Genomic DNA, 26,530 nt, shown 5'->3' on the forward strand with positions numbered 1-26,530 from the left:
AAACAACTCCATAAGAGTCTGATGGCTAGTATAAAGATTTCAGTGCTGTAGAGAAGCAAATTAAGTCTCAAAGAGGTGAGTGATAAACAGGTCACAGAGCTACAGAGTGGTAGTGTTGCATGAAATGTATCAAGGAACATGGAACACGTTCCACCTTTCTGCCCTGCTGGTGCAGCACATTCCTTTTGTGAAAAGATAGGAGGCTGATGGCTTATTTGGACTGGAAAGTTCCTTTTTCAGTCTGCTGTTCATTTCACACCAGTGTTTTCCTTCTTTAATAAGATTCAAGGGATCATCCCAGTGGATTTCTATGTTGGAGGTATCAGTAGAGCAGGTCTGAAGTCCTAGAAGATGACGGAGTGGAGGAAAGTGATGTCACTTGAGCGCACTGGGGACCAACCACTATCACCTGCCTGCTATTGCTCTTCCTGTCTGTGCACCATTTAGTGCCATTGATTCTAAGTGTTTTTAGTAAAGACCCAGGGACTCCATGCCTTTTACTCTCTCTTTTGCAGCTTGCAGAGAAGTAGCCCTGGCAGATATTGTGTTCCTAGTGGATAGCTCTACTAGCATTGGACCTCAGAACTTCCAGAAAGTAAAGAACTTCCTTTATTCCATTGTCTTGGGGCTTGATATCAGTAGTGACCAGGTCCAAGTGGGGCTCGCCCAATATAATGACAACATCTACCCAGCCTTTCAGCTGAACCAGTACACTCTGAAGAGTGTGGTCCTGGAGCATATCCAGAACCTTCCCTACCGCACGGGAGGCACAAACACAGGGAGTGCCCTGGAATTTATCCGGACCAACTTCTTGACTGAGACAGGTGGCAGCCGGGCCAAGGACAGGGTTCCTCAGATAGTTATCCTGGTGACAGACGGGGAGTCAAATGATGAAGTCCAGGATGCAGCAGACCAGCTGAAAGAAGATGGAGTTATTGTGTATGTGGTAGGAGTCAATGTTCAGGATGTCCAGGAATTACAAAAAATAGCCAGTGAGCCATTTGAGAAGTTTCTCTTCAATACTGAAAACTTCAACATCCTGCAGGAATTCTCAGGCAGCCTTCTTCAGACTCTGTGCTCAGCTGTAGAGAGTAAGATAAAAGGTAAGAAACTGTGTCAAAACCTAACATTGCAACCAAACCATTTAACATTTCTATGGGCCAACATACTTGTGGGAGCATCGTGGGAGGCAGAAGAAGGAATGTCTATCATCTGTGGAGAATCTAGGGTAGTTCCTAAAGGAAGGGATGTCTGAGTTGGGCTTGAAGGATAGATGGAGTTCTCATAAGTAGAAATGAAGAAAAAGAACATTCTACCATGTTGTTTAGAGGAAGCAGCATGGGTTTCAGAGTCTAGAAGGCCTGCTTTTTAATCTTTCATTTACCATATTTTAGTTATGTGAGCATTGACAAGCAGCTTTACTTCTTCAGTTTCTTCACTGGCACAATGGAGATAATAATAATTGCCCAAAAGAATGATTTATGAGGACTAGAATCAGATCGTGTATAAAAAACTCTAATACAGATTAACTACTTAGTAATGGTTAGTTTTCCAGACTTGCTCCACTGGTTGAAAAAGAACAATGGGAAGGTTCTAATAAAGCAGGAAATAGAGGCAATAGGCCAGAAGAGGGAGAGAGACTGTGACAACATCCACACAGAGGAGGGGGAAGTACGAAATATAGAGCATTGTGTAGATGCAGCACCTTTCCTTCTTACTTTGGCCACGCTATGAAATTTTCATAAGAGCTTGATTCGATTAACTTTGTCCTCTGTCTTTTCCTCTCCCTCCTTCCTTTACTTCCAGAATTCACCAAGGCCTATGCAGATGTGGTCTTTCTTGTGGACACCTCGCGGGAGACATCATGGACCAGTTTTCGGTGGATGCAGAATTTCATCACCAGAGTGGTTAGCATGCTGGAGGTTGGCAGGGACAAGTACCAGATTGGACTGGCTCAGTATGGTGACCAAGGTCACACTGAGTTTTTGTTCAATACCTACAAGACACAGAAGGAGCTGATGACTCATGTCCGTGAGCGCTTTTTGCTCCGAGGTGGCTCCAGGAGGACAGGCAAAGCTCTGCGGTACCTGCATCGGACCTTCCTCCAGGAGGCTGCAGGAAGTCGGTTTCTGCAGGGCATTCCTCAGTATGCAGTGGTCATTACTTCTGGCAAATCTGAGGATGAGATCTGGGATGCTGCACAGACACTGAGGAAGAAAGGCGTGAAAGTTGTATCTGTGGGTGTGCAGCACTTTGACAGGGGAGAACTGGAGGGGATAGGGTCCCCAGCCCTTGTGTATGATGTGCAGGGAGAAGATGGACTCACACAGGTAATGCAGAATGTGAGTGTGGTGATCCAAGGGACTGGACAGCCAGAGTTCAGGACGGAGGCTACAAAAGAAGCTGCAGTAGGTAAGGCTTGGTCCCTGGCTATGTGAACCACTGTCAAAGGTCTCACTGTCAAAGAGGAAACTCTGGGGCAAGATCAGAGAAATGGGGCATTCTGGATCCCGTAGTGCTGGGACCCTAACATGAGTGAATAGGAAGAGAAGGAGGTACACATCTTGTATCAACTCTGTTTGTCACAAGGATTCTGCATAACAAATCATTTGAAAAGTCAGTGGCTGAAAAGAATAATTTATTCTCACAGATTCTGGTTAGTTGATCTTGACCGGGCCTAATTGATAACTTTGCTGATGTCTCCTGGGCTCATCCGTAGACCTGGAATTTGGCTGGGGGTTGACTGCTCTAAGTTTGGCTCTGCTCCTCATATCTCTCATCTACTTCCTGGGGTCATCAGGCTAGTCTAAGCATATTCTTTCCATGGTAATTGTAGAGGTGCAAGAGAGAAATATAATCACATAAGTACTTTTCAGACTCCTACCACATTTATGAACATTCCATTGGACAAAGAAAATCATATGACTGTCAACATCAGTGGAATAAGAAAGTATATTCTTCTCATGGAAATGAATATTTCTTTTTTTTTTTTGTACCAGGGATTAACCAGCGGTGCTTCACCACTGAGCCCCATCCCCAGCCCTTTCTATATTTTATTTAGAGACAGGGTCTTGCTGAGTTGCTGATCCTGACTCTGAACTCTCCATCTTCCTGCCTCAGCCTCCAGAGCTGCTGGGATTATAGGCATGTGCCACTGCACCTGGCAGAAATGAATATTTCTGAACAATAATCCAAGCTACCATAAACAAGCTTTTCCCAAGGGATTAAAAAATCTTTCCTTAGGTTGGCATTTAAAGGAAGATGCTATGAGTGTTTTGGGTAGGACAATTCATATTACAGGATTTTCCTGGGCATTGTCAGAGGTTTTGCAATCCTGATTTTTGCCAGTAGTATCTCCAATTATTGTGCAACCCCAAATACCCTCGTACATAAAATGTCTCCTGTCAATGAACACTATTGGCTGAGAACCACTGTGCCCTATCTCTTGCTAAGTCTTTTTATATATTCCATTCACCAGCCAAGTTGAACTATTCATTATTTGCCATATATATGTCTAGCTTTCCCACCTCTGTCTCTATCCTCAAACACTGTGTTATCATCCTGGAATACCCACAGTCAAAATTTACCTTTCAGTTCTTAAGTTGCCCTCTTAGTGAAGATCCCTTGATTTGAACATCAAAAATTCATCTCTCCTTTTTCTGAATTGTCATGCCTCTCCTCAGACCTCCCAACGTCTGGAGCTTGAGGCCTTTGCCATTTTATAGGCAGAAAAGACAAACACATATGAGACAAGAAGAGCAAAATTCAGCAGAGTAACAATGAACTAAGAAGCACCCTGTAGATACTACATTAAGTAGAATTAGAGCAAAAAGAAGGCCTCCTGGAGAATGTGAAAAGGAGGAATTGCACTGGTCCCTTAGTAGGGTGTTATCTTGGTATATGGGGAAAAGGGAAGAGGGCACTTTGGCAAGGGGAAGAGCCAGGTAAGGGTTCTACACTCCTGATAAGGATATAGAAGTGGAAGTAGTCTGAATAAATGTGAAAGAAAGTGAAAAAACTGTACCAACTGGGACCAGAGAGAGGGTTTAGAAGCTATAAGGGATGAGATTAGATTAGGTAGGATATGTTCTGATTACAGGGTCCCAAGGCACTACAAGTAACTGGAGGCTTTTAAACAGGAAAAGTGACATGATCAGAGCAAATCTGAAGAGACCCTGTGGTGGGCAGGCTGGGTTCTAGGTGGTACCTCAGACTTAGAAGGTATTTAAGGCTGAACTGCCATCTGGTCACATGTGGAGAATGTCTGGGCCCAGTCCAACAGTGACTCTGATAATGACAAAAGAGCTGAATCTTGGAGATGACCCAAAAAGAGAATAACAGCACACTTGGTACCATCGGGGGAAGGAAGGGAGAAGCCAAAGATGTTTGGAGTTCCTAGAGAAAGTGCTCTAGATTTGCTAAACTTTTAAAATCTAGGCTTGATTGTTGATTCTTTATAAAATAGAACCATAAGGGAAATTACAGGATACCAAGAGATCAAAGATAAGTCAAAAGTTTACTCCGTGGCCCTGTATTATCTTCTCTAGATCTTATTTCACAATATTCAGTTGTCCATATACTAGTTTTAGCCTTTGGCATATGTAATTTTGATAGATTTCTTTTATCATGTATCAAAGCAGATCTGGACCCTGTGACATATGGCCATGGTGGGCTTCCCTACTTTAGGCATTGCCCCAGATAGGGAGGGTGTTGTCTGGATTCTGCATGGCATGGAGTTTATGCTTCCTTCCTCCACTTGAGGAAGGCTGAAGGGGAGGTCCTTTTATACCAAAATAAAATAGCCAGCTAACCCAATAATTGAACAGATTTTACACAGAACCCTATAACATTTCATATTGTCTCTGTTGAAATAACATGACAGTTATCAGAACAAGGTGTACAAATTAGTCACAGTTTGCTATTCCCAACTTTCGTTGAGAGAGGAAATAATTATTAAATAGAGGAGGTTTCAGACCTATAAAAGAGAATTTGACCCAAGATTTCTTGAAACTAGAAAAACAAAGGAAAAAAAAACCCCTAAACTAGTCTAGACTTATTCTTCTAAGAGACAGATAAGTTGAAAAATGATCTTAAGTATTTTATTGTGGATATTCTTACCTTTATGTGGTTTGCAAATGATGTGAATACTCTTTCTTGTGAGAATTTCGAGACAGGCATGAACCCTGTGATGTTCTTTGTTAAACAAAGTCTTACACTATATTCTAAAGTGCATGGAGTTGGGAAATGCAAATCAAAGCTGTGCTGAGATTTCATCTCACTCCAGTTAGAATGGCAGCCATCAAGAATACAAGTAAAAAAAATGCTGGAGAGGATGTTGGTAGGATTGTAAATTAGTACAACCACTATGGAAATCAGTATGAAGGTTTGTCAAAAGACTAGAAACAGAATACCATATGACCCTGCAATACTGGTATTTATCCTGAAGAATTATATTCATCACACTGTGGCCATACATACCCAATAGAGAACTAGCCTAGGTGTCCATCAACAGAGGAATGGATAAAGAAAATATGGTATATATACACTATGGAGTTTTATTCAACCATAAAGAAGAACAAAATTATGTCATTTTCAGGAAAATGGATGGAACTTGAGAGCATTATGTCAAGTGAAATAAGAGAACTCAGAAGCTCAAGAGTTGTATGTTTTCTCGTATAGGTGGAAGCTAGAGAGGAAAAAGGAAAAGAAGAGGGGGTGTTTCATTAAAAGCAAAGGGAAACCAGTAAAGTATAGGAAAGAGAGTGGGGATGGAGGAAGGGAAGGAAAGGGGAAATACTGGGGAATGGTATTGACCAAATCATATTGTTATATCATGTGCACGTATGACTGTAATAACTACTATATATAATTCAAATGTGCCAATAAAAATTTGGGGAAAATAAAGAAAAACTCAAAATGAAAAAATGCATGAAGCTCATATATTAATATAATTTATAATACTAAAATATTGTATGTTAATATAACTTTATATATGGATGTTGTCTTTATTTCTCTGTTCTCATGCAAAAACACTTCTTTCTGTTTTGGTTGTTTACAGCATGTCCAACTGCTATCCCAACTGACTTAGTATTCCTCATCGAGGACTTTAGCAGAGCTAGGCAATCCAACTTTCAACAAGTTGTCAATTTCCTAAAGACGACCGTCAGCTCTCTAAGCATTCATTCCGATGCTGTGAGAATTGCCTTGGTTTTCTATAGTGAGGAACCACGACTTGAATTTTCACTGGATACATTTCAGAGTTCAGCCAAAATCTTGGAGCATTTGGACAAATTAACCTACCAGGGAAGAAGAGGAAAGACAAAGACTGGTGCTGCTTTGGATTTCCTGAGGAATGAAGTTTTCATTCAGGAGAAGGGTGGCCGGTCCAACCAAGGTGTGCAGCAGATAGCTGTGGTCATCACAGAAGGTTTCTCTCAAGACAGTGTGTCTAGACCTGCTTCTCACCTTCGCAGGGCAGGGGTGACCATCTATGCAGTGGGCACCCAGCATGCCTCAGAGAGCAAGGACTTGGAGAAGATGGTCACATATCCTCCTTGGAAGCATGCCATTCCCCTTGAATCCTTTTTGCAACTCTTCATTGTGGGAAGCGAGCTTAAAAGTCAGCTCTGCCCTGAGATTATGGACAGGACAGCGTTCATTCCTGGAAAGGTCTATACTCCACAAAAAGGTAGGAAGACCTTTTCCAAATTTGATTAATTCTTCTTTTTAAATTTTTACTTTGCTTGCTATATACCTACCTCTCTACCTTACAGCAGAGAAAAAATGCCAGAGTCAATTTATTAAAAGAGAGAAACCCAAAACCTAGAAAGTCTTTCTTTTTTTCTTTTTCCTGAGTAGTGCAGAAGAATATGAAGTAAACACTGAACATTCCATCTTATTCTATTTTACCTTTCAACCCTTTTAACACTCGGAAGAGATTTACAGTAGAAACCCTCAGGAACTCAGTGTGGATTGATACTTGCCAATCTTCTGGTGTAGGGCCAAGGCTTCTTTGAATATTGAATTTCTGTGTGTTTTCTTCATAAGCCATAAAAGAGCATATTGCACATAATTTCTGCTTTCAGTTTCCTTAAATTGGGAAGAGAATGTAGCCATTTCTGAAACAATCCAAGAACAGAAATCCTTACTGATTTCTATGATCTCAAGAATGTCTTGGAAACAACTTATCTTTATTATTTTCTAAGCATTTAAGCTGGTTTTCATAGATGTAATGAATCTCTTTCATTCACACTTGTGTCTTATTGATTTTCACAATATCTGATTAATTGTGTAATTATAATAAAACTGCCATAGACAGGCTGGGAGCAAACCCACCTCTCTCGTAGTTAGCTTATTTTCCGTGGAGCAAAGCCATGGGAGCAACATTCATGTTTTACAGAAGGAAGGGAGACCAGCAATTTATCTGATGAGTTAATTAGGTGGAGGTTTAGTTAGGAGAGTTCCTACTGTATATGCAGCTAAAACAAAACAAAACAAAAAAAAGTATATGCATTTTGGAATAAAAAAAACCCTAAAAGTTTGAATCTTCAATTTGCTGCCTCCTGGCTGTTAAAAACATCTTTGTCTCTATCTGCCTACTTGTCTATTTTTGTCCACCTATGCTGGTATTTCTTAGGTTCAAATTAGAATCGTAGATTTAAATGAGAATCATTGACATGTAGATATCTGACTTAAAAATTCAAAGCTGTGATTATATCTTCAGGGGGAAAATTACTGAGTTAAAAAAAATGCTGAATGAGCTTGTAATTTCTTGATTACTTGTCCTGAGGTGTAGAAATAAGAAATATGTAAATAAGTTTCCATCTTTCTCTTTGACCTGAATTTTCAGTCCCTTTCTCTTGGAATGAGAAAGAAAATTATTAAAGATGAATTTTATTTCCTTGTCCACTTCCTGTCTTTAGGAGTCTAATTCATAAAGAGTATGAAGAATTGAGAGCTGTTTCCCACAGCAAAGAAGAAACCTATCTGAAAACGGAAAAATCGTCCCAAAGTCTAGAGGAGATAGTGGTGGGGAAAGCTCAGAGATAAATAGAGGCATTGATGATTTTTACCAGAATTCTATCCTAAATGATCATAATGATCATACTATCTACCACTTATTGGTCATTTGCTATTTTTATGTGACACTGCTAAGCACATGATGTGGGTAATAGATGTGGATGCTCGGCAGTATCCAGATTATAAGATATAACCCCCAACCCCCAAAACTCCCCATGTGCCAAGACTGGAAAGAATGTATATGCCAGGTAGTGTTCAGGGCCCTTGACTCTTCTGCACAATGGGTTGTAGTGGAGGTGTTTTAGGTCACTGCTAGAGAGATGCCTCTTTCTGCACAGAGGTCCTTTTCTCAGACTCCAGGCAGCCATCTAGCTGTCTCCAAGCACGATCCCAGTTTCAGCCCCATGTTCCCACAATCCCTGCCCCCAGCTCTCCAGGATTCAGCAAATACCTATCACAGGGGCAGACTTCTTCCTCTACCCCTCTAAGTCACGCTCTTTTCTAACGTGTGATCCTCTGAGGTAGGGTTGGCAGATGAAATACAGGATGACTAATTAAATTTGAGTTTCCTTCAGATGAAACTCACCTCTCTATTCCATCTCTGTTGTCTATCTCTACCTCCATCTCATCTCTATGTCTATCTCTACCTCCTTCTCATCTCTATGTCTATTTCTATCTCTATCTCATCTCTATGTCTATTTCTATCTCTATCTCTATTTTAGTGTAAGTTATGTCCCACATAGTGCATGGACCTAGGTCTTCTTCCCAGGGGGGAGTGGGGGAGATCAACTCTGTCCTCAGACCATTTCCCCTTTTAACAGCTAGAAACATGAAAAGGTCCTTAGTTCTTCCCTGGGTCAAGGGAATGCAGAGATGAATAACACAAGGCTGGCTGACCTCACTTAAAAAGGCGAGGAGAAAAGTGTTTCATTCTTTTTGAGGAATCTGTTAGATGACTAAAACAAATAGAATCCTAAATAGAATAAGTTTTGTTCCATGTATGTATATCCATGAATGCAAAATACATTGTACTGTCATGTATGAGTAAAAAGAACAAATAAAAAAAACTGGATAATTTTAATCCTAAAATTTTAGCACTCAGCTCTGTTGTGTTTACATGATTTTACTTATGCCTCACAATAAGCTTCTTGAGTAGAAGTTGAGGTCTTATTTGACAGGAAATTCAGCTGCAAAGGAGCCAAGCCTGCTGTCAAAATCTAGGAGCCCTTTGGAATCTAGACCTTAATACCAAGTGAGTAGTTTCAGTTAGGCTCATTTAAAACTGAAAGTTTTAAATTAGTTTAAATCAGATTAATTTAAATCAATTAAATTAAATTTCAGAAAGTACACTCCTGCCCATGCATTTAAAAAGTGGGACTTGGATGTGATGCAGGATGAAGGAAATGGAGACAATTCATAGCTTCAAAGATCCTCTAACTTTTAACTTTTATTCTTAACTTTCCCATTTGAGAAATTTCAGGTTATATTTACTTCCTGTGTTGAGTGAATATGATCAAATAGACTCTGAGACAAGGATTAGGATGTGAGGAATTTATCTGGGGGTGACCCTAAGGAATACTGGTAAGGGAGTGGAAATTCAAGAATGGAAAGTGGGGGAAAATTATATAGAATGGAAAGGGGAGACAGCCAACAGGGAGTGAGAGGTAACCTCTAGGCTATTGCTGTAGGCAATTGGGGCCCAGTTCTGCTGGATCCTCAGGGGAACGAGAACTCACCTCAGAGTTGTCCCACCAGAGGGTGAGGGAGCTGAGGAGATAATGAGTGCTGAGGGAATATGGTGGAGATCAGGATCAATGGCTTTGACTGCACACCATCTCAGACTCTGTTCTAACCGGTTGTTTCCTCTTTTCATTACCCAGGTTGTGTGCATATCGAAAAGGCAGATATTTACTTCCTTATCGATGGGTCTGGCAGCATCAACCCAGAGGATTTTCTTGAAATGAAGGTGTTCATGAATGAGGTGATAAAGATGTTCCAGATTGGGTCTGACAGAGTGAGGTTTGGAGTCATTCAGTACTCAGACAAAATTAAAAGCAAATTTATCCTCAGCCAGTATGCCAGTGTGGCAGAGCTGAAGGCAGCCATTGATGACATCCAGCAGGGAGGAGGTGGTACTGCAACCGGAGAGGCCCTGAATAACATGACTCAGGTCTTTGCAGACACTGCCCGAATCAATGTTGCTCGATATCTTATAGTCATCACTGATGGCAAATCTTCAGACCCAGTGGCTGAGGCCGCGGAGGGATTGAGGGGTGACGGAGTCGTCATTTATGCTATTGGAGTAAGAGACGCTGACATTACTGAGCTTCAGGAAATAGCAAAAGACAAGGTGTTTTTTGTGTATGAATTTGATTCCTTGAAGGCCATCCAACAGGAAGTGGTACAGGACATCTGCTCCTCAGAGAGTAAGACATTTTTTTACTTCACTTTCTCTTTCTCACGTTATCTGTGTCTAACCTATTTGAATATGCTTCATTCTCTAAGTGTGATTCACTGTTGGCAAGTCAGGAATGCACATTCTGAAGTGACGCTGACCTGGAATAAACCAAGCTGGTCAAATTTTATATCGTTACTAAAAGGCTGTTTCTTATTTTGATACTGGTCTGTGCTGAGTTACAGAAATTTTATTTTATTGACTTCCTCTTCCATTCCCTTTGAAAATCTTTTCATGTTGTATATATACCATCCTAGACTATTCCTGAAAACTTGTAATGGTTTCAGACTCTGAATGAATATTCTATTCTGCTCCTTTTCCTCCTAGCCTGTAAGAATAGGAAAGCTGACATAATCTTCCTGATAGATGGTTCAGAATCCATCTCCCCAAAAGACTTCAAAAAGATGAAGGAATTCATGGAGAGGATGGTGAACCAATCCAATATCAGTGCTGAGGAAATTCAGATTGGCCTTTTGCAGTTCAGCTCAACCCCTCAGGAAGAATTCAGGCTCAGCCAATATTCCTCAAAGGTGGATATTCGCAGAGCCATCTTGGCTGTCCAGCAAATGAACGACGGCACCCGCACAGGGAAAGCCTTGAACTTCACTCTGCCTTTCTTTGACAGTTCAAAAGGAGGGAGACCCAGTGTTCTTCAATATTTGATTGTGATCACCGATGGGGTCTCCCAGGATAATGTAGCCATACCAGCTAAGGCTCTCAGGGACAGAAACATAATTATTTTTGCCATTGGGGTGGGAGAAGCCAAAAGTTCCGAGCTTTTGGAGATTACTAATGATAAGGACAACATATACTATGAAGGAAAATTTGAATCCCTGCAGAGCCTGGAGAAGAATATTCTTTATAAAGTCTGCAATCCACAAGGTGAGTGATGGAGCAATTAGTAGATTCACAAGTCATCATAGGTGTCAGGGACCCAGCTGGCTCTTAATATAAAACACTGATCATGCCAGGTGGACTGGGAGGGGATGGGAAATGACTTTTTAGGATCTGGGCACTTGACACTGTGGTTCACCATCTCTTGGAGATTATTTTAATTATTCTCCTGGCTGTCACCGGTCTTTTTTTTTTTTTTTTTCCACTCCAAATTTTTTTTCTACTTATTTACTTACAGGTGCCAACATGAAGCAGGAAGCACTGTTATATATCTTTATTTGTGGTGGTAGGGATCCCACCCAGGGCTTCTTGCACCCCAGGGAGACACTCCACCACTGAGCCACATCCCCAAGCCAATCACTGTGGTCTTGACAGGCCTGAACCCTGTCTCCACAATTCCTCACAACTCTTCCCTTTATTCTTTAGAGCAGACAGAAAGCCAGACCGGCATGTGTGAACACAACCCTCCAGAGGGTTAGGCAACAGGGAATTAGAAGCAGAGAACAATATCATTTAGGCAGTCTCTCTTATGAAATAGAAAAATGTGGTCTTTTTTTTGGTGTGTATTTGAACATAGTTTTTCAAAATCAATGCATATGAGTTATACATAATAAGGGGGATGAGAAAACACTGTCTTTTGCCATGAGGTTCTGCACAAGGGACCCTCTGCTTTGTTGCCAATCTACTTTAGTATGGCCAAGGTCATCTTTAGTCCCTCTCCTCCTTTTTAGTGGTATTGGGGATGGAATCCATTGTGCTCTACTACTGAGCTACATCTGCAGCCTTTTATTTTTTATTTTGAGACAGGGTCTTTGCTAAGTTTTTGAGGCTGACCTAGAACTTGTGATTCTCCTGCCCCAGCCTCCCGAGTAGCTGGGATTACAGGACTGCCATCATGGCCCACTTTCAATCCAGTTTCCCCCTCCTCAAGATTTTTTTCCTAAAACCACAATGGCTAGAGACAGGTGTTTCTCCTCTTGACAGCCTGCGTCTACTCTTCTGCTCTTTTTTCCCAGGGATGACAGAGCTAGAGAATGTTTGCAAGGAAAGCTCCAGCTCATACCCACATGGGGTGAGGTTTTACAGCAAGCCACCATATTCTCAGAATAGCTAGCCTTTAATAGTACGTGTGTGTGTGTGTGTATGTCTGTTTCAAGGGCTTTTATATCTTAAAACATTTAATCTTTATATAGCTCTACGACAACATAGATGGTGTTTTAAAAAACGGAAAGGAACTCAAGGCATAGATAAATTGGTTTATTTGGCCAAAGTTAATAGCAGAACTGAGGTTTGAAGTACAGGCAGTCTGGTTTTAGAGTTTGTATGCTAAATATTGCACTCTGGCGCCTTTCAGTACAGTAAAGTACAGAAGAGGATAACAGGGTCTTTCAAACTTTTTTCTAGGTGTTTATTCTAGGTGTTTTTGAATCACCTAGATATCTTGTTAAAGTGCAGATTTTGATTTTGCATTTCTAACAGACTCCCAGGTGCATTCTCAGACTGCAATTTCAGGAGGGTGAGACATATAAAGTAGTATAGTGAAGCTTCACAAAGCATAGTTTAGCAAGTGGTATAGCACAGAGTGTCACAGGATGGTATAATATAGCATAGCATTGTGAAATAAGGCAGAGAACAGAATCATGTAGAACAAAGTATATGGATCCTAGGAAGAAGCCCAGCATTCCCACAAAAGATATAGATCATTTTGTTATTTTGTCTCCAAATATATATACACTATTAATTGGAAGTTTTTGTTAAATATTTTATGTTGAAAAAAGGAAAGGGAATATGGCTCACCTTCATACTTTCACTTAGGTGTCTCTTGACAAGGTCCTGCAGCCTTCAACCTGGAGGTAGAACATGGACTTTTGATATTTATGAAGCACTTTCACATCCTCTGTCTTCCTTGATACCTCACAAGTATTAAAAAAATCCTTATCAATTAGGATGTTTTTGCCTACAAATAACTAAGCACATCAATTAGGATGTTTTTACTTATAGAAGACTCAACTTAAGCAATAACATATCATTCCATATAACTAGAGATCTCAAGGCAGGGCTGTCTCCAGCGGGGCACAGTTGAGATTCTTATGTGGCTCTTCCATTGTGTGCACAGCACAGTTTCTAACGTGTTGGATGGTATACAAGAATCTTATATTCCCATATAACATTCCCATCAACTCCACATGAAGCTTATAACATTATTATTATGCCCAACTTCCAGAGGAGAAAAATAAGGCAGAGAGAGAGAGAGAGAGAGGGGGGGGGGGGTTTGGACTCTCCAGTAGTTTGCTGTCAAAACCCCAAGCACTAATCATTATGTATGCATCGGGAGACTTTTAATGAGAAGCTGGGGCCCCAAATGGGTCAGGGTTCATTTTGGAGGTGGAGGCTTAATTTTGGAATACTAGGATGAGATCCCTGCATCCTATCAAACCTTTGAAGTCCAATTTTATAAAACATTAAATAAGTATCTTTGCTTACACTGTCTAAAGAAGATCATTTCTTTGCCATAGGTGAGGTGAATTTGGAAATCATTTGAAAGGAATGCATGTGTATAATTATTTTCAAAATAAGCATGAATTGTGGGATATCCTGCGTTAAGTAGTACAGATTCTTCAGGAACCAAGGTCCTATTTTTCTTTTTTGGTAGTTTTTTTAAAATTTATTTTTATTATAAACAAATGGGATACATGTTGTTTCTGTTTGTACATGGAGTAACAGCATACCATTTGCATAATCATACATTTACATAGGGTAATGATGTTTGATTCATTCTGTTATTTTTTCCTTCCCCCCACCCCTCCCACCCCTCTTTTCCCTCTATATAGTCCCTCCTTCCTCCATTCTTGCCCCCCTCCCACCCCCCATTAAGTGTCATCATCCGCTTATCAGTGAGATCATTCTTCTTTTGGATTTTTGAGATTGGCTTATCTCACTGAACATGATATTCTCCAATTTCATCCATTTGCCTGCAAATGCCATAATTTTATTATTCTTCATAGCTGAGTAATATTTCATTCTCTCTCTCTCTCTCTCTTTCTCTCTCTCTCTCTCTATATATATATATACCAACCACAGTTTCTTTATCCATTCACCAACTGAAGAACATCTAGGTTAGTTCCAGTCTGGCTATTGTGAATTGAGCAGCTATGAACATTGATGTGGCTGTATCTCTGTAATATGCTGATTTTAAGTCCTTTGGGTATAGGCCGAGGAGTGGGATAGCTGGGTCAAATGGTGGGTCCATTCCAAGTTTTCTAAAGAATCTCCACACTGGCTTTACAGAGTGGCTGCACTAATTTGCAGCCCTACCAGCAATGTATGAGTGTACCTTTTTTCCCTACATCCTCTCCAATATCTATTGTTACTTGTATTCTTGAAAATCGTCATTCTAATTGGGGTGAGATGGAATCTTAGTGTAGTTTTGATTTGCATTTCTCTTATTACTAAAGATGGTGAACATTTTTTTCATGTTTGTTGATTGCTTATAGATCTTCTTCTGTGAAGCGTCTGTTCATATCCTTAGCCCATTTGTTGATTGGGTTATTTGTATTCTCAGTGTAGAGTTTTTTGAGTTCTTTATATATTCTGGAAATTAGTGCTCTATCTGAAGTATGAGTGGCAAAGATATTCTCCCACTCTGTAGGCTCTCTCTTCACATTGCTGATAGTTTCCTTTGCTGAGAGAAAGCTATTTAGTTTGAATCTATCCCAGTTATTGATTCTTGCTTTTATTTCTTGTGCTATGGGAGTCCTGTTAAGGAAGTCTGATCCTAAGCCAACAAGGTGAAGATTTGGACCTACTTTTTGTTCTATAAGATGCAGGGTCTCTGGTCTGATTTCAAGGTCCTTGATCCATTGTGAGTTGATTTTTGTGCAGGGTGAGAGATAGGGGTTTAGTTTCATTCTGTTGCATATGGATTTCCAGTTTTCCCAGCACCATTTGTTGAAGAGGCATATTTTCTCCATTGCATAGTTTTGGCACCTTTGTCTAGTATTAGAAAATTGCATTTATTTGGGTTTGTGTTCATGTGCTCTATTCTGTATCATTGATCTACCTGTCTATTTTGGTGCCGATACCATGCTTTTTTTGTTACTATTGCTTTGTAGTATAGTTGAAGTTCTGGTATTGCGATACCCCCTGTTTCATTCTTCCTGCTAAGGATTGCTTTAGCTATTCTGGGTTTCTTATTCTTCCAGGTGAATTTCACAATTGCTTGCTCTCTTTCTGTAAGGTACGTCATTGGGATTTTAATTGGAATTGCATTGAATCTGTATAGCACTTTTGGTAGTATGGCCATTTTGACAATATTAATTCTGCCTATCCAAGAACATGGGAGATCTTTCCATTTTCTATGGTCTTCCTCAATTTCTTTCTCCAATGTTTTGTGGTTTTCATTGTAGAGATCTTTTACCTCTTTGGTTAGATTGATTCCCAAGTATTTTATTTTTTTTGAGGCTATTGCAAATGGGGTTGTTTTCCTCATTTCCCTTTCAGCTGTTTTGTCGCTTGTGTATAAAAATGCCTTAGATTTATGCGTGTTGATTTTATAGCCTGCTATTTTGCTGAATTCATTGATGAGGTCTAGAAGTTTTCTGGAGAAGTTTTTTGGATCCTCTAAATACAGAATCATGTCATCAGCAAATAGTGACAGCTTAAATTCCTCTTTTCCTATTCATATCCCTTTAATTTCTATAGCCTGTCTAATTGCTCTGGCTAGAGTTTCAAGGACAATGTTGAATAGAAGTGGTGAAAGAGGACATCCCTGTCTTGTTCCCATTTTTAAAGGGAATGGTTTCAGTTTTTCTCCATTAAGAATGATGTTGGCCATGGCTTAGCATAAATAGCCTTTACAATGTTCAGGTATGTTCATACTATCCCTATTTTTTCTAGTGTTTTGAGCATGAAGGGGTGTTGTATTTTGTTGAACGCTTTTTCTATGTCAATTGAAATAACCACATGATTCTTATCCTTAAGTCTATTGACATGATGGATTACGTTTATTGATTTATGGATGTTAAACCATCCTTGCATTCCAGGGATGAACCCCACTTGATCGTGGTGCACAATTTTTTAAATATGTTTTTGGATATGGTTTGCCAATATTTTGTTAAGGATCTTTGCATCTATATTCATCAAGGATATTGGTCTAAAATTTTCTTTCCTTGATGTGTCTTTGCCTGGTTTGGGTATGAGGGTGATATTAGCTTCATAGAATGAGTTTGGTAGGGTACCCTCCTTTTCTATTTCCTGGAATACTTTGAGAAGTATTGGAATGAGTTCTTCTTTGAAGGTCTTGTAGATCTTGGCTGAGAATCTGTCTGATCCTGGGCTTTTCTTGGATGGTAGATTTTTAATGGCTTCTATTTCATTGCTTGATATTGATCTGTTTAAATTGTGTATGTCCTCCTGGTTCAGTTTGGGAAGAGCATACATCTCTAGAAATTTGTCAATGTCTTCAGTAGTTTCTATTTTGTTAGAATATAGATTTTCAAAGTAGCTTCTCATTATGTTCTGTATCTCAGTGGTGTCTGTTGTGATATTTCCTTTTTCATCACGAATTTTAGTAATTTGCGTCCTCTCTCTCCTTCTCTTTGTTAGTGTGGCTAAGGGTTTGTCCATTTTGTTTACTTTCTCAAAGAACCAACTTTTTGTTTTGTCAATTTTTTGAACTGTTTCTTTTGTTTCAATTTCATTGATTTCAGCTCTGATTTTAATTATTTCCTGTCTTCTAGTACTTTTGCTGTTATTCTGTTCTTCTTTTTTAGGGCTTTGAGCTGTAATGTTAGGTCATTTAGTTGTTGACTTTTCATTCTTTTCTGGAATGCGCTCCATGCAATGAATTTTCCTCTTAGTACCGCTTTCATAGTGTCCCAGAGATTTTGATATGTTGTATCGTCGTTCTCATTGACCTCTAAGAATTTTTTTTTATCTTTTCCATGATGTTTTCTGTTATCCATGTTTCATTCAATAGCATATTATTTAGTCTCAGGTGTTGGAGTAATTTCTGTTTTTTATTTTGTCATTGATTTCTATTCTCAGTCCATTATGATCTGATAGAACACAAGGCAGTATCTCTGTTTTTTTTGCATTTCCTAAGGGCTGCTTTGTGGTATAACATATGGTCTATTTTTGAGAAGGTTCCATGTGCTGCTGAGAAGAAAGTGAATCCGCTCATTGGTGGATGGGATATTCTACATATGTCTATTAAGTCTAGGTTATTGATTATGTTATCAAGTTTTATGGTTTCTTTGGTTGGTTTTTGTTTGGAAGATCTATCTAGTGGTGACAGTGGTGCATTAAATTATTGTGTTGTGGTCTATGTGATTCCTGAAATTGAGAAGGATTTGTTTGATGTACAGGGATGCACCATTGTTTGGGGCATAAATATTTACTATTGTTATGTCTTCCGGATTTATGGTGCCCTTAAGCAGTATGAAATGTCCTTCTTTATCCCTTCTGACTAACTTTGGCTTGAAGTCCACTTTATCTGATTTAAGGATGGAAACCCCCGCTGTTTTACTGAGTCCATGTGCGTGGTAGGTTTTTTCCCATCCTTTCACCTTTAGTCTGTGGATGTCTTTTTCTATGAGATGAGTCTCTTGCAGGCAGCATATTGTTGGGTCTTTCTTTTTAATCCATTCTGCCAGTCTGTATCTTTTGATTGATGAGTTTAGGCCATTAATGTTCAGGGTTATTATTGAGATATGATTTGTATTTCCAGTCATTTGGGCTTATTTTTGGTTTTTAATTTGGCTTGGTTTCTCCTTTGAGTGGTTTTTCTCTAAGGTAGTTCCTCCCTTTGCAGATCTACATTGTTTTTCATTTCCTCCTCATGGAATATTTTGTTGAGAACCTTCTGTAGTGCAGGCTTTCTATTTGTAAATTCTTTTAACTTTTGTTTATCATGGAAGGATTTTATTTCATCTTCAAATCTGAAGGTTAGTTTTGCTGGGTATAGGATTCTTGGTTGGCAACCATGTTCTTTCAGAGCTTGAAATACATTGTTCAAGGCCCTTCTAGCTTTTAGAGTCTGGGTTGAGAAGTCTGCTGCTGTCCGTATTGGTCTCCCCCTATATGTAATCTGATGCTTTTCTCTGGTGGCCTTCAAAATCCTATCTTTATTTTGAATGTTAGGCATTTTCATTATAATGTGCCTTGGTATGGATCTCTTGTGATTTTGTGCATTTGGTGTTCTGTAAGCCTCTTGTATTTGATTTTCCATTTCCTTCTTCAGGTTTGGGAAATTTTCTGCTATTATTTCATTGAATAGGTTGTTCATTCCTTTGGTTTGTATCTCTGTGCCCTCCTCAATCCCAATAATTCTTAAATTTGGCTTTTCATGATGTCCCATAGTTCTTGGAGATTCTGTTCATGATTTCTTACCATCTTCTCTGGGCGACTTTATTTTCAAAGATCAAATATTTTGTCTTCATTGTCTGAGGTTCTATCTTCCCAGTAGTCTAGTCTTTTGGTGATGCTTTCCATTGAGTTTTTTATTTGGTTTATTGTTTCCTTCATTTCAAGGATTTCCATTTGGTTTTTTTTTTTTTTTTTTTTTTTTTTTTTTTGAGAATCTCTATCTCTTTGTTGAAATGATCTTTTGCTTCCTGCAGTTGCTCTTTCAGCTGATTGGTATTATCATTCATTGCCTGCATTTGCTCTCTTATCTCATCCTTTGCTTCGTGAATCATCTTAATCATGTATAATCTGAAGTCCTTTTCTGACATTTCTTACATACTGTCATTGGATTCTATTACTATAGAATCTAGATTTGTTTGGATCATTTTCTTCCCTTGTTTTTTTCATGTTGTTCATGTATCTTCCCCTCTAGCAGTGCAGATCTGGGGTATTGCAGATTTCTCCCTATAGGCTTATTAGTGGCCCTATCGGTCTCCAAAACCCTTTCTTTAAGGGGAGATCAATATTAGCAGTGCCCAATTCAGACACTATGCAATCCTAGAGCAAATAGCCCCTATGAGGACAATAACAAAATTGTCATAATAAACAGAATGAGTTCAAAATTATCTTCAGTAAAACAAACAGATTTGCAATAAACTCTGCAGTTTCTAATGGAGGACAAAGAGGATGCAGAGGGATGTAGAATGTGGCTGTTAATGGGATAAGAAAAGAATATACAGAAGTTCTAGATAATAGAAAGGTGAGAGTGTAATCAAAAGAAATTGGATGTTAGCATGCAAAAAAGGGAGAAAGAGACTCTGAGGGAACAGACAAACAAAAGGAAAAGAAAGCAAGAAAAGTAAAGAAATAAAAACTTGGGCTGGGGAGATAGCTTAGTTAGTAGAGTGCTTTGCCTTGCAAGCACAAGGCCCTGGGTTCAATCCCCAGCACCACAAAAAAAAAAAACAAAAAACAAAAAACAAACAAACAAAAAAAAAAAACAAAAAAAAAAAACCCAAAAACCAAAGAAATAAAAACGTAAATTTTTTCAATAAGAAGAAAAAAGAAAATCTGCAGTATAACAGTCATATAGTAATGAAACCTCCCAGAGTTCAGTAGCCTGATGCCTGAGAGATACCTGACAATGAGCTTCAATCCTCCAGCAGGCATCTCAGGATGGGATTTGCCCACCTAAAGATCAGAGCTCCAGCTTCCAGGATTATCCAAGATGGCCGCTCTGGCTTCGAAATGTGTTGGCAAATGGGGAGCTGCAGCTCAGGGTGTGGACGTGGTCAGCAGGAGGTCCTGGAGGCGGGATTCGGTTGGTCAGGCAGGGGTTCTGGAGGTTGGGTGTGTTTGGTGTGGTTGTGGGATCCTGGAGCCCGGTTGCAATCAGTTGGTCTGCAGTCCTGGTGAGAGGGCGCAGTCAGTTGGTCTGGGGGTCCTGGTGGCAGGGAGCAGTCAGTGGATGTGAGGGCCCCAGAGGCAGGGAGTGATTGGTCGGGCTGAGGGATCCTGCAGGTACTGTAACAGTGACCTTCCAGGCAACAGCAGGCAGCTGGTGCTCTGCTGGTGGTTGGCGATCAGTTTGCTGACTGTTGTCGGAAGATCGGGAGGTGAACCTTGTGGGTTGGGTGATGGACAGGCGAGAGGCAGGCAAATGGCGGATGATAGGCGCCTGACAGTCCAATTTTTTTTTTTTTAAATTTATAAACAAGTTAGCATTATCCTGGAGAGAAGAGATATAGGATTCCTGCATTTCTTTTCAGTTTGTTTTGCACCATGCAGTTAATTAAGATTTACGTTCAACTTTTTGGATGAAATTGGCTAGACACTTTAATAATAGGTGGAACAGAATTAATTAGAGAATTCTGGAATCACAAAGCTGAAAAAGACCTTACAGATTATCTGCCAAGGTTTGACCTTCTCCATTAATAGGGAAAGAAATTGTTCCTTGCATTTGTCAATTACAGAATAAAGCTTGCTGAAAATGTTCTAGGGAAAAATGTAAATTAGAAAATGTCAGAATAATATACCATTATGATAAAAGAAAATTCTTTTTTCTGAAAATAAGTCTAATATAGAAGTGGGATTTGCATCTGTGAAAATTCTTTCTCATGAATTTGAACTAGAGATTTAAAAAAACAAATTAAAACCAAGCTGTTTTATATGAAAGGAGGAGAGGAATGCATTTTCTGTCCTGGCAATTCTGGGAACATATCTGACCAGCTAGTATGGAGTATGATATTTAGGGAATTAAAAATTCATGGCTTGGCCCTGGATCTCAGGTCCTTGGGAAACTTTAAAATATTTTGTTCATGTCATTTTTCACTGGTGAAGGGTCTCCCCCAAATCTGCAGTTTTGTTTTTATTGAGTCAAATATTCCAATATGTGAAGGTTTAAGATAGCATGACCTTCTTGCTTTTCTTAGTCCTAAGTTATGCTTTTTGTTCACAAGTGGCACTTTAATTGTTGATAGCTTATATTTGAACTCATTCATCTAGATATTAACCCAACTGTGACAATTAACTTTTGCATCCTCAGTGGCATTTTTTGGATGGCCTCATTATACACCTGTGAGTGTAGGTATAACTTGAAATATCAGGGTGTCTTCAAACTCTAGGTGAAGCCTCCCCAGGAGGGTTTAACAATTTTCAGGCAGAGGAAGCAGAAAACTGAGGATAATATTCCGTTTTGACCTTTTCTAAGATGCTCCCACACCTCCCCAAAAGGTGCATGTGTGCATGGTAGATAAGGAGGAAAACTTCTAGTGGAGAAAGAAGTAGTTACAAATAATGCTGAAAGAGACTCAAGGTTCATTTATAGCCTCTTCTGCACTCACTTGTCAAATATTTAACGAGCATCTGGGTTAGGCAATGGGAAAATAAGATGACATAGTACCTACCCTTAAGGAACTTGTTCAGTTGGGGAGAAGGTCAACTAAAATGACAATGAACATGTGGGGGCATTTCATAACTTAATTTGAGGAGATGGGGACAAGAATCAGAGTGCTTTGGGGTGGGTGGGAAAGGCACCCGAAGGCACTTCTACTTGAAGGACTTGCATAAGTCAACCAGATCAGGGCAGAGAATGAGAAAAGATACTTCAGGCAAGAGGATATAGGATCTGCAGAGACAAAGGTATGAAGCAGAATGTATTGTGTCAGTTAGCTTTCACTGCCCCAGACCAACAGTCCCAGGCTTAAACAACCACCATTCTTTAGCTTATACTTCTTTTTTTTTTTTTTTTTTTAAATTGTTCTGTTTAGTCATACACAACAGCAGAATGCATTTCGATTCACTGTACACAAACGGAGCACAACTTTTTATTTCTCTGGTTGTACACAGTGTACACCGTTCATGGGTGCTTCTTTTAGGGCCAACTTGAATGGTAAGGTCTGCAACTGTAGATGACTAATTTTATTTCCTCTTCATCTTCAAAGGGTGCAGCATGGATTTGTCTGTAGGAATTGATATTTCAACTCGTGCAAAGCAAGTTCATCAGAAGCTTCAAGAGGTACTGCCAGAGTTGATGCAACAGTTGACTTTGCTTTCTAACATCAGCTGTGGTACTCCTGGTCGGATCAACCTGAGGTTCCGCTACTTGCTTCCTGGCTCAAATGGGCAGCTTATCTTTGACTCAGGCTTTGAGAAATACAATGATGAGATCATCCAGAAGTTCTTGGCTCATTATGCTGTCAAGAACAGCCATATGGATGTAGAGTTTTTGCAATCCCTGGGAGATAATGTGATCCATCTTTCTTCTGCAAAAGTAAAGGTAATACCTGCTGAGAACCCATGCTATGGCACCATTAGGCAAGTGAGAATGGAAGCCTTTTTGTAGCCCATGTCAACTGAACTGTTTTTTTATTGGAGAGTCTACACAAAAAGAAAACCATACTCTTATCTATTAAGAATCAACAAGAGATATTTTCATTCAATCAGTAAATATTTATTAAGCCCTAGAGGTTCTGTGCTGAAAAATGCCTGTAGGGATGAAAGAATAAAGTCTCTGCCCTCAAATTACCCACCATTTAGTGATCCAGATTTTTCTTTGGCATAAACTCATTCCAAACACAATTTGAAGTATGTTTTAAGACCCACTTTGTTTCTTATGGTAGCTTGTTACTATTTAGGGTTGGCCTACTGTTTTTCTAGTCAGCACCTTGGACTGTCTTTAGTGACAGCTAATAGCTCTCTCATGCAGCCCACCCCTCAGGCCCCTTCCTCTCTTCTGGTTGCACCAAACTATATACTCCAAAAGTCCTCAGAAATCAAAAGATTTCACATGACATTTATTATTAAGTGACATTCCCAAGTTTTGTAATTTACATTTAAGATTTTCATAGCTCATGCATCCAATGGATTTCTTGACAAATGTAATTTATTTTTTCAACTGGAATTTTGTATGAATAAAGGTAACACATTTTAAGTGTGGAAAATGTATTAAAAACAACAAAAATAACAATACCTTGCACTAAAATCATGACAAAAAAAACCACTCCTCATCCTTCATTTTGTCTGCCTCCCTTTTCTCTGCACACATTCTCTCTCAAATATCTGTTAACATTTTTTTTTTGCATTGATAAAGACAGATATAAGACAATTTTTGGAAGTTTTTTTTTTTTTAATTTAATACTGGGGATTGAACTCAGGGGTGCTTTACCCTAAGCTATATCTCCAACTGGGTTTTAAAAATTTAGGACTGGGTTTCGCTAAATTGCTGAGGCTGGCCTTGAAATTGCAATCCTCCTACCTCAGCCTCCCAAGTTGCTGGGTTTACAGGTGTGCATCACTTGGTCGAGTTTTGGAAAGCATTTTTAAGTGCACAGGTTAAGTTGGCAACTTCCCCTGGGTGACAAAAGTGACTGTGTAATAAAGTAACAAAGAGGTGAAAAGTGAAGCACAGTGAGAAAGGTTCAGTCTCATTTTTAAGAAATGTGCAATTTATAGCTCCATTTTCCCCTTCCCCCCCTCTTTCCCTCCTCCCTATCCCCTTCCTTCCTTCTTTTCTTGATCCCTTTGCTTCTCTCTCTTTCTTTCTCTTCCCTTCTTCTGCATCATCCCCGTTCCCTCTCTCTCTCTCTGTGTTCTCATAAACAGGTCCTTTTAGTATTTACAGATGGACTGGATGACGATTTAGAGAGACTGAAGACAGCCTCGCAGTTCCTCCGCAGCAGAGGTAAGCACCTGCGTTGTCCTGCGTGGGCCGGGCTCCTCCCACCGGGCCCAGCCCCTCGGCAGCTCTCCAGAAGGTGCTGGACGCTGAAACTTTCCATGGGCTTGTCCAGGTGGATGGAGCACAGTCCCCAGAAGCTGATCCCCAATTTCCCTGTTTGTAGGAGTCAGGGGATAGTTAGGACTGAGAGACACTTCTTGCTCCTAGCATCCGTGACACGGGGATCTCTCTGGTTAAGACAGAGCTACCATTTTACCAACTTGGCATCTGCTTTCTTACGTTGGGGCTTGGAAAATACTTCAATTGTGTGGTGTCGTATTTCAGCCTACCTAGAAGTCCATATCTCTTTTTCCTGAACTCTGGAGTCGGCCTAAAGCTGGGCCTTATTCTTTGCACGGCCATTCCCTCTACTTCTTCTCCCCTTTCCACTTCTTCCTCCCTTTCCACCTCCAAGAGCTGTTGCACTTGTCTATATGGCATATTTTTGAAATTAGAGGGTGCCCAGTGTGCTAAGTGGTTGCAACCCTGATCTTGGGCTGCTGGCATGAATGAGGGCGTAGTGGCTGGATTTCGGTGCACGCTCGCTCCCTCTGCTGGTCGTCTTGTGCAACACCATTCGCTCAATTGCGCACAGAAGCTCTGCGGGTTCCCATTTTGAGTCATAAGGCTCTAAAGAAACCCAGGATGAGCACTCAGTCCCTGACTTAAGTTCCCTTCATCCTTTTTCCTTGGTAGAGTATATTCAACATATTCTGCTGGGGATAATTTTTCCATTAGTTAATGACGTGCTGAATATTTTCTGGGATAACTTGCTCCCAGTGGAATTTACCTGGTATTTTGTCCCTGGAGGTTTAAATTGTTGCAACTTTCCTGGAAGAGATTTGGGAGGAGGTGACAAGAGACTGTAAACTTTATCTGCATGGTAGGTCAGCGATTCCATTGCCAAGAATTTATTTTTAAGGAATAATTAAGATTGTGTATATAACTTTTAGCTACGAAGTTGTCAGCAGCTTGTTTATAATAGTAAAAAGTTGATTTGTATTGCTGACAATTAAATGTCCATAATATCAATAGTAATATTTGTTCTGATATTCAATAAACACGGTGAGTTCTAGCTGAATTTCTAAATTATTCTTGTCCATTTGTTGTCTGTTGTGTGGACAAATTCAGATAATTTGGCACATTGGTAGAATAGGCTATGCAGAAGAAATAACAATCTACCTCCCAATCTCAGCTCAAAGTGATAAGAACATATTCATTTCATGCTTCCTGTTCATCACTAAAGGACATGCAGGAGGTTGAATTCCAACAGGTACTTTTGTAATTGCTGTGGCAGGGGAAGGAAATGGGGCAAATTATACACTGCTCTTAAATCTTCTTTCACTGGCAAGAGCAAGCCACATGACCACTTCTAACAAAATATTTTACTGGTAAGGAATTAAGTTTCGTTGAAAGTTTATACCTTTCCCAAAGAAATGTGGTCCCATTGTGCACCCTTAAGAAGGGGACCCATAATCCCAGTGGCTTAGGAGCCTGAGGCAGGAGGATGGAGAGTTCAAAGCCAGTCTCAGCAACTTAGCGAGACACTTAGCGACTCAGTGGGAACTTGTCTCTAAATAAAATACAAAAAAGGGCCTGAGATGTGGCCCAGTGGTTAAGTACCTATGCGCTTAATCCTTGGTTCCAAAAAAAAAAAAAAAAAATAAATAAAAAAATAAAAAAAAAAATAATAAAAAAGAAAGGGGGGAAACCAGAATATGGATAAGGAGTCACAATAATAACAATGATAACAATGATTTCTAAGAGTAAGCCATACGTCTATTTCAATAAGCAGAAAAACATCTATGAAATGAAAAAAGTAGGGGATATGAGAAAGCTATGAATGTGCTTTGTGTTCCATTTAACGGCTAGCTTTCAGTTGGTGGGAGTGAAAGGTACTGGAACAATTCTTCATGAAGAATGCCATGAACTAGTTTGATCTTGACAAAAATGCAGTTTGAGACATTGCAGATTCGAGACTTGGAAATGCTGGAATGATAGATGAATATGTGGGGTTGAGACAAAGACCATTCAAAGGACATGCAAATAAATCTTCCACCTGTTGATATTTCGAAGGATTCTCTGGGCTCCTAATCGTTGCCTTGGAAGGTGTGCATAAATTAGAAGAGCTTCAGGAGCTAGAATTTGGCAGAGGATTTACATATAGACAGCCTCTGAGCATCACTCTACAATCCCTCCCAAGCGTCTTACTGAAGCAACTTGTAAGTCCTATTTTTTAAACACCGTCTTTCACTAGGTCCTAATAATTATGTTAATTTGAAAAACCTTGAGGGAATTTTGTCTATAGAGTGTATAATGTGATACAGGTCAGTGCAGATGGAAAAAATAATACGTGATATGGATTCTGTTTTTCAGGACACAATTGTGGAAAGAACATGCTGCAATACCTATGCCAAGTGTTTTGGAGAAGATGGGTACAGAGGTGATGATGGGTTTCCTGGGAGAAAGGTAAGAATATTTTTGAGTGTGGATGGGGGAGGGGAGAGAGATGACAGTCTAGAATCCGCCATACACTAGGT

The 26,530-nt window shown here is 39.7% G+C and overlaps 1 protein-coding gene across 3 annotated transcripts in view; it reads left to right on the forward strand.

Moving 5' to 3' along the window:
* LOC306638137 (collagen alpha-4(VI) chain-like) overlaps nucleotides 1-26,530 on the forward strand; it is a 157,080-nt gene that overhangs the window by 55,762 nt on the left and 74,788 nt on the right. For all 3 annotated transcript variants that reach the window (XM_079101271.1, XM_079101269.1, XM_079101270.1), the window contains 9 exons: nucleotides 516-1,103; nucleotides 1,807-2,412; nucleotides 6,059-6,688; nucleotides 9,900-10,445; nucleotides 10,802-11,356; nucleotides 22,216-22,550; nucleotides 23,876-23,954; nucleotides 26,067-26,212; nucleotides 26,367-26,459. In XM_079101271.1, the coding sequence (XP_078957397.1) occupies nucleotides 516-1,103; nucleotides 1,807-2,412; nucleotides 6,059-6,688; nucleotides 9,900-10,445; nucleotides 10,802-11,356; nucleotides 22,216-22,550; nucleotides 23,876-23,954; nucleotides 26,067-26,212; nucleotides 26,367-26,459 (3,578 nt within the window). The remainder of the gene's footprint in view (nucleotides 1-515; nucleotides 1,104-1,806; nucleotides 2,413-6,058; nucleotides 6,689-9,899; nucleotides 10,446-10,801; nucleotides 11,357-22,215; nucleotides 22,551-23,875; nucleotides 23,955-26,066; nucleotides 26,213-26,366; nucleotides 26,460-26,530) is intronic.

Source organism: Sciurus vulgaris (genome assembly GCF_902686455.1).
Source record: "Sciurus vulgaris genome assembly, chromosome: 10".
Taxonomy (NCBI): Eukaryota; Metazoa; Chordata; class Mammalia; order Rodentia; family Sciuridae; genus Sciurus; species Sciurus vulgaris.